The 9,029-nt window shown below is 35.9% G+C and overlaps 1 protein-coding gene across 1 annotated transcript in view; it reads left to right on the plus strand.

Moving 5' to 3' along the window:
• Positions 1 to 9,029, plus strand: part of kug (FAT atypical cadherin kugelei) — a 62,408-nt gene that overhangs the window by 2,881 nt on the left and 50,498 nt on the right. The window contains exon 4 of the mRNA XM_026814248.1: positions 8,547 to 8,608. Within this exon, the coding sequence (XP_026670049.1) occupies positions 8,547 to 8,608 (62 nt within the window). The remainder of the gene's footprint in view (positions 1 to 8,546; positions 8,609 to 9,029) is intronic.

A 9,029-nucleotide genomic window follows, 5' to 3' on the forward strand; every position in this document is an offset into this window, starting at 1 on the left:
TGAAATCACTATAATTTTAGCTTTTTAATAGTAATAGGAATCTATAATAACAAATTCAACATGTCAGCATTGTTTAAGTATATGTATAGCCTATACATCCTTAAATGTTCCTGGAATTTGTTAGATTCATTTTAATAATTGTTGGAAATAAGAACTGGTCGGATAATATCAAAGGAATTCTTAAGAAGATTCGTGTAAATACCTGAAATTAATAGAGAGAAATGTTCAAACCAAATCTAAAAATTGATATTACTTTTTTAATAGAAGTTAAATGGGATTGTTTATATTAATTGCCCGATGCTGTTTACACGATACTCTATTAATTCTTTTTAAGAAAACGTGAAATGAGCTCAGGAAGCGAGTCATTGTTTTCGCCTTACGCGGTAACACATGCAAATCCAGTTGATCGTCACGATTCATTATTCATCGTTTCCCGTCAGCCCTGCGAAATTATGAAACGATGAAAAGTCAGGAAGCTCGTTATTGAAAAAAAAATCGATTACGACGTCGGCGGCGGGGCGTGTGGCGAGGAGATATTGCTTGTAAATAGGCACGCGTATAAGTTAAAGAGGCGAAATCAGTTTTAAACGCGAGACAATTTGCGATACAAATTCGATTCGAGCCTCGGCGTATAATCTTGGCGGCCGATTAAATCAGACTTTTAAATCAGCTGGGGGAGTTTTTAATTTGAACGGCCGAACGTCGTCTCGCTCCCAAGAAGCTTCGGTTATTCTTCTCTCCATTACGATAAAACCTGGTCATTTGGGTCAATCCGAAACTCGACCTCAAATTCTATTCTAGATGATCAAATTTCATTCCAATGATATCGTAATTAGACTGAGAATTTTATACAGGATGAGATATTTGTGTCAATTTGGAAAATGATTTCAACTGTCGCTCCTAAGAAACTTCGGTTATTCCTGTCTCTTTTAGAGCAAACCTTGGTTATTCGGGCCAGTCCGAAACTCGACCTAAAACTTTAATCAAGATGATCACATTTCATCCCAAGGATATCGTAATTAGATTGGAAATTTAATGTAATATGAAATATTTATCAATTCGAAAAATGATTTCAATTGGACGACCGATTACGACCCTTTTAAAGAATTTCGATTATTCCTCTTTCCATTAGAGATTAGAGTAAAACCCGGTCATCTGCGTCAATCCAAAACCTGACCTTAAAATTCATTTAAGATCCCAACGATATAATTAAGTTGAGAATTTTATGCAAAATAAGATGTTTGCCAATTGAGAAAGCAATTTTAATTTACTTCAATAAAATGTTCGGTGATAAATATAAATCGTATTCGAATTGATGTGAAACAGTTCGAAGGTTTAACGAGATTCATTTTTTGAGTGGCATGAAAATTTAAAAGGACGGTCGCTGAATAGCGTATCGGCGGTTGTAAATATTCCATTACAAGCTCTTTATTGGTACATTAAATTGAAGAGGTTCATTGGAAGCGTTGAAATTAGCACACGCACTTCCATAATTAACTCGACGAATTTCATTTTTAATATTTACGGTATTTAATCAAAGAAATCGTAATGACGAATCTGCAATCGAAATTACACGCACTGCGAGCTATTAAGAGATATCTGGGTTTAAAATCCTCTTTTCACAGCACATTAAGTCGTATAATAGGACTACCAGCAACTCTTGTTAAGTGGATATTTCTTTATAAAATTTTGGATTGCAATCTGATCTACCTTACTTCTACCTGTCCCAAATCATTTTTAAAACTAAAATTATAAAAACTTTTTGTCGTACGTAAACAGCGTCGATAAATGAATATAAAAACTGTCATGTAACGTGTATTACAGAAGCAATAAGTGTCGTATCCATCCACCTGACATGTGTTTATGTAGTACGTTAGTAGTTTCGCATTGCCTTTCTTCGTCATGTTTCATAAACGGCCATTTATTCAGTCATCTCGAGAAGATCGATGGGAGGCGGCGCGGAAAATTGCTTACACAGGTAAAAGACGGCTTGTAATTAAAAAGTCGACCGTCTGCTGATTCGTATTCATCAGTCTTCCGCACAGCCACGGGAAACTTTCATCCTGCCTCGGTTCAGAAATTACGAAAACTCTTCCCTGCCTCGTCCTGCTTCTTCCCCTTTGTTAGTCGAAAATAGAAGAAAAATGACTAAGAAGATCAGAGCCACAGAATTCATTATCAAGTGAGAAAGAACCACTTTAGAGGTATCACTGCATTCGATTAGAAAGTGGGAAAATTAAATCATATATTCGTGGAGTCCATTAATGCTCTGATAAGAATAAGCATTGATACTGTTAGTATTTGTAAATATTTTCATACTGTCATTATTAGATTGCAATAAAAATCCTAGAGTTTCAACTTATATTTAATATAATAATAATATAATAAATAAGATAAAAATAAATAATATAATAAATAAGAAGTTATATTTGATTCGAAACCTGGAGTTCAAAAATATTATCACTTATGATACGAGAAAAGCTTACCTTATGCTTATGGTATTACTATGATTATGGTATTATCATTATATGGATTACTTCATACATATTATTATCTGTTTAGTTCAATTCTACCTTATGACACTCTTGAATACTTGTTCAGTCATTTCATTTTGTATTTCCGTAATAAATTAAGATAAAACTACTATATTAATCATGACGCATTGTTTCATCTTCCCGGCTATTTCACTTCTGTTTTGTGGAGTACGATGTACTGTCGCGTCAGAAAGAGAGATACCGGGTCCATCGATCTCGTTTTTATTGCCGAGTAGGGAGCAACGGTTTCGGTTGACCGACTGGCTTGAAAATAAATTATAGTCGTCCCGTGATCCATGGAGTTTCTTATATGTATACTTTCTCTCGCGTGTCTCGATGCGCCAGCCAACGATTCGCCATATTGGAATCGGGCGAGCAGAATCAACAGAGTCCTGTCTCCATCTTCTTGTTGAATAACTCGCTGCGCGATGGCGTATCTTTATTTATGAGAGCCGATGAAGTTGTTGATGTTTTAACTTGGAAAAGGACAATTTAGGTTGCTCCACGTTTTTCCCATCGTAAGTCTTCTACCTTCATTGGATTATCTTTTATTATTTTCGTGTATTAGGTGTGTTGTATAATGTTAACGTATACTTTATTAAAAGTGACATAACTTATGTGGCAACACGAATACTACAGTTTAGCTCGACAGGTCAGAAAAAAAAACCAAAGAAATTGGGGAATAGCGTATTATAAGTTCTAAGTGCAAATAGTTGAAATGGCAGGGTTGAAGTTCAAAGATAGAATAAAGATTGCAGGTATGAGTCAGAGAATGAAATCATAGAATGATGAATAGAAAATAGAAGATAGTAAATCCAGACCTAACTCAAAAACCAAATATCGTTGGTATACAACGGGTGAATGAATGTAGCCTTAAAGAAATTAAATAATTTGAAAAACCGTATTTCATCCCTTTTCACACTTTTAGAAATTACTTTTGAGAAATTTTATAAATCGACATTTTGATACCAGAACCAGTTTGACATCTCATCAGGTTGAAAAGATATTGAAAAATGAAGAAAAGCACGTTGCACTTTAAATCGATTAGAAAAATTAAAACATATTTTACTCTAAAACTACCCTCGACATTTCAAGCACATCAGTATGATAGTTTTTGGTAGCTGTTGATAAATGTGTCAATCAGAAAACTCTTTTATATACAATAGTCGAGAACATATAATTATCAAACAAAATATTGAATAAAGAAAGGATTAATTATGTTTCTAATAGATACCGTTGGAACATGGCGTTCGCGAACCGGAAACGGGGGAAACTAGTGAAAGAATCCTGGCGATAAAGAACAAGCCAGGTAGACGTTAAGTTATCGGGACGCGAATCAGCGCTGGGCCGGTGCGGTGCACTGCGATCTTGTTGGTGTGTTAACGTTGCGCATTTACGGCCGGCCGTATTGTTCTTGTTTAAAGAAACACGGGGAATAATAACGGATAACGATGGCGTTTCAGGAACGCGGCATTCGCGGGGATTAGATCAGATAGGTAGGTACCCGCGCGCTCCCTCGGCCGTGTAATATCTCCCCCTACTCAAGCCTGAGAAAACCTGTATACAGTACGCGCGTGCACGGAACGAGTTTTGCCCCTTGCTCGTATCTCCTGGACATCGCGCTCTGTCGCGAGGAACTTTCTCGATGTCCACTCGCGATCATTCTAACAGAACGATGCTGATAATATTTACACCAGATTGTGGACTATAACAATTGTTCTTTGCACGATGCGTTTAATTATAAAATTAAACGTTTCTACTTTCACCGAATCTAAATTAAGTACACTTGAAATCGGAAGGAGAGATCTTAGTTATAGGAGATCCTAACTGGGGTCCGAACGTGAGGACCCCTATAAATAACCCCCCCTAATGGACCCCCTAAATAATTCTAATGATTGTCTCGTTCTGCTTTCCTGGCTCACAATCAGTGAAGATGGTCAAAATCGAATCTTCCTTGTCTAATTCAATGTCTAAAAACAGATACTAAGAATATTATCGAAATTCCACACAAGCTCGTACTGTGACACAATCTGAAAGGGACCGTATTCTTTGGAATGAAATTCCTCCAATACTCGGCACGATAAAAGATTACTGTAAATCCTGTGAACAAGCGAAACTAAAACACGCTGAAATAGAACAACTGTGCCTTTTCTTGGAAATGGCAGACAGTAGTGTCAGGGGTTGCTCAACCCCTGAACTTCACTACAAAAATATTCAAACGGTGAATTCTCATATTTTGCCCTAACTTAATTGCTGAATTTACAATTAACGTTCTCACTAAAATCTTGAGAAAATATGAATTACTTTATATTATCTTAGTAACATAATTACTTTTTTCATTATTTTAATGCTGTATTACAACCAGTATAAAAATACAGTAGGAAAACCTGAAGTCCATTGAACTAATAGATTATTACGTGTCAATTTTGTCAATCTAGTATTTATAGTTGAGTATGCAATACATATAAAGAACATAAATGATATACATAAATATCCAGGATATAAGAATATAACTTAAATAATAAAATTCCTATCTAAAGATTTAAATCTAGATTTAAAAATTTTGCTCAAAATAACAGCCCGGTACTAATAGGAAACTACAGCAAATTGATAGGCGCAATGTTTATACATATATTGCACAGAATATTGGATTCTGCAATATCGGTCCACGTAACGGTACCTGAAGGATTAGCTTACCGTTTCGCACGATCAGCAATCACGCGGTGTAACGCGGGACGATTAAACGAAATTCGAGCGCGGCGAGGCTGTTCCTTTTTCCGTAAGCCGCTCGATCCCGGATCGTCTGCGACAAAGCGCAATAATCTCTGATTCTATGCGTAGAAGTAGAACGGGGGAGAGAGGGTTAACGTGAAACGTTGCGTACATACGCATGGTGAAGCTGGTAAGCCGATCTCGCGTTCGACGTCGCTAAATCAAATGCTAATCGGAAGCTAACCGTTTCCGGGTATACGCGGATGAACCAGGATAATGTGGTCACGGTTTACAAATGAATTTCGATTCCCACTCAACGATGCTGACAAACTGAACCAGCTATTCGATATTTCGACCTTCTTTGGCCTATCAAGATTAATATTAAAGTATTGTCGAGTATCGATATCAGTTGATAAACTGCATCACTCTTTTCTTCATTCTATTAAAAGATGTTAATGATAGGGCTGGATAAATAATGAATCATAATGATGTTTGACACGTTTCCAAAATTTGATTATTCTTTCAATAAAGAGTTATACGTCGCTTATAACAGTTTCTCATATAAATGCCTAAATAATTTCTGAATTTTTCGAAATTTCCCTTTCAAGGGGTGAAATGAAGTGAGATATATTTTTACGAATTTCCATATTTTTCTTATTTTTTAATTTACATCAAAATAAGTTTAGTAAGTAACTAAACAATCTTATCACCTACTGGAAAAACTACAAATATCGATTGCAAAGAGGTCCTTCAATAAAAAATGAGTTCTGTCATTTGTCACTATAGTAAAAGTATTCCTGACGAAATCGCGACAGGAAATGCTAGTCAATTTATAATAATTAATGCAAGTAAAAATATGGAAATAGGACACTTTATAATTGAATATTGATTATTAGACTGCGTATCTTTATGCAAAATAAATCATTTGTATTAATATCAATGTAGGAAATGAAATGTAAAGTGGAATTTATTTTTTATTTTAAAAATCATAGTATGCATTTTACTTTTGACATTTTCTGAATCCTTGGACACCTAATGAATTTTTTGTATTTTTTCTACGTACCATTTTTCTATAAATGCATAAAATCCGTAGTCTAATGATTATAAGAAATTGAACACTTATGATACATGTACGTATACTTTCATGACGCGACTTCCGTAACCAGGCGAGAGACAGTCTGTAAAGGGTAAAAAATGGTGCTTAGAGAAAATAAAAGTAATGAAAGAAAAACTCCCAACTGATTCTGGGATTTCCAGAAGTAACATCGTCGACGGTGCTCCATAGAATGAACGCATTGAAACAAGTTCTACAGGGAACTGGTAATATCGCGAATAGTTTTGATTTCCGATAACGAATTTTCCACGGGTGAGGAATTGTCCACGCGCGCGCGACGTCGCACGTTTCTCTGATTGTAAATGAATCGGTGCGGCGCGGCGCGAGAGGAACGAGAAGCAATTATTTAAATGCGTTCCACGCCGCGAAACTCTCCCCTCGACGTTTTTACCTCTTCCAGCATTGGCGTTTTCCTTTTTTTTTTTTCTTCGACTCTTCTCCTTACTCGCTTCTTTTTCGTCCCGACCTTTCGTTCCTCGCGAGACTAGAGGCTGTCGCAACTTTCTTTTTCACTTTTCCAAGTATTCCGTAGGCGAAGTGTCAACTTCTTAAATGTAAGAGTTTTGTATACAAAAATTAAACGTTTTGAAGTCATGCGCATGTTTAAAGAAACATAGAAATGTGTCTTTTAATTCCGTAGTCTAGTGACTAAAATCTTGTATTTTTTCATTTCGACGATTCTATTCTATTCTTTTTTAATAAGTACCACCTATCCAGTTCTAATTCATGAATGATCCCCTGTCAACACGAAATACTTATCCGTGATTACGAAACGAATAGGAAACTTGCTTAAACACATACTTATCCTTGTAATCTGATCTCGAACAAGAAGAAGTATCAACAAAACGGCTTTTATCAAACTTTCGCTCCATAATTCAAGACCCTTGAGCTTTGAACACCTCGGGTATTGCAGAGTGTACGAAATCATCTTTGGTTAAACGGAAAAAGAGCCGGCTTTCGCCGCGGCTCCATTTTATCATTTACATATCTTACCTTTGACGTGCTCGTAAATTTTGCAACACCCTTTTAGACCCACCCTGTACATTCCCAGCGCGACGCCTCAACCCTCGTCCACTATTTTCTCCTTTTACTCGTGATTCAGACGAGAAAAGCACGCGGCTGCAGAAACGTCGCCCGTTATTACCGGCTTTCGAATTGACCAGAGAACAATGCACTCGAGTGTCTAAGGGTTGTTCTCTAAAGAAATAAATAATACTGGTGATCGAAGTTCTTTATTGATCTCAGCGGGTTCTAATAATAATCTAAAACTTCTGTTGAATCTCGAATAAGAAATTAGTAGTCCAATAGTACATTTATTAAAGGTAGTCAAGTGACTTTTCTAACGCCCATCGGTAAGATTTTTACCCTCTTCATACAATATATTTCGGGTATCCTTTGTTCACTGGCTTTTCAGTCATAGATAAATCCAATCAAACCCTTAATGTACTAATGACAATAATGAGAAGCTAATGTCCTTTTCCTGTCTTCTAAGACTAATCTTTCCAATGTCTCAACTTTTAACTCTTTTAAAATTTCCTCCATCACTTCCGGCTCATTCGTTTCCAGGATTCTTGTACCTTGGATTTCTAGTAGCTTGAATTTTAATAATGAATACCAATTGCATTTATTGTGATTACGAAATATATATTACAAACATTGCAATGTGCAAAAATGAAAAGAATATCCAAGGCAAAATGTTGCAATATTTAAATAATGGGAAAATTTGACACCAGCAATGTATTACTTTACAGAAAAATCTTCAGTTTGAGTTCACAGAATGAGTAGTTTCACGTTTCGTCGACGCGTGGTAGCTTCCTGACTAACCTGATTACTAGTTCCGAGTAAAGTATAAAATCCAGGCCGTTTTCAGCTGTTACCGGAAACCGTACGAATCCGGGATATAAGAAGAAAAAGGAATCGCGGCCGTGTGTATGGAGTAGCGAGCTTTTCACTGGCTTCATTCTTGTTCCGCGATGTTGCTTTCGGAACCCTTCAGAAAAGTCCAGACACCGTTCGAATAACTCTTCGTTCACCGTCGAAAAGCTGCTCATAACAGCTACTGTTTCACGGAGAAATTTTATTCAAATAATAAACGCCACACTTGAATTATAATTCTGTTAAATAATAATTATAAACTGTTTAATTAGAATTTATCATTCTAAATCTCGATTTCATAAATGTTTCAGGACTGATTACGACGAGCGGACGGAAACTCGACCGGGAAAATCAAGCGGAGCACGTCCTCGAGGTAAGTTTGCATATAAATGATTATCCAACAAAAATGATACATCACAGTTTGATGTCTACCCATAAATCAGGCGGATTGCTCTACCGATCGACTATCTTGTAATTAATAAAGTAGATCACGTTAAATTAAAAATCAAAGTTTGACGCGACCAACTTGTATGCAAAATTCTTCGTTTTCGTTTCACGTTTCATATTAATGGATTCGAATCGTACGTATAGTTTGCAATTCATCATAATCGAAATGAGAAACGTAACATGTACTTTCATACGTTTATAAATTCTATTTTGAATTTTAAAATATTTTTTAGTCTGCTCGTTTATCAAACGTAATTTGAAACAACGGCTAACAATATCAATTTTAACATTTCCTCTGAGTTTAGTTTTGAACTGAATTCTAGCATAATTTTACAATGATAAAATTC

This window comes from Ceratina calcarata, unplaced genomic scaffold (assembly GCF_001652005.2).
Source record: "Ceratina calcarata isolate Rehan_Ccalc_2016 unplaced genomic scaffold, ASM165200v1 scaffold371.2, whole genome shotgun sequence".
In the NCBI taxonomy this organism is placed as follows: domain Eukaryota; kingdom Metazoa; phylum Arthropoda; class Insecta; order Hymenoptera; family Apidae; genus Ceratina; species Ceratina calcarata.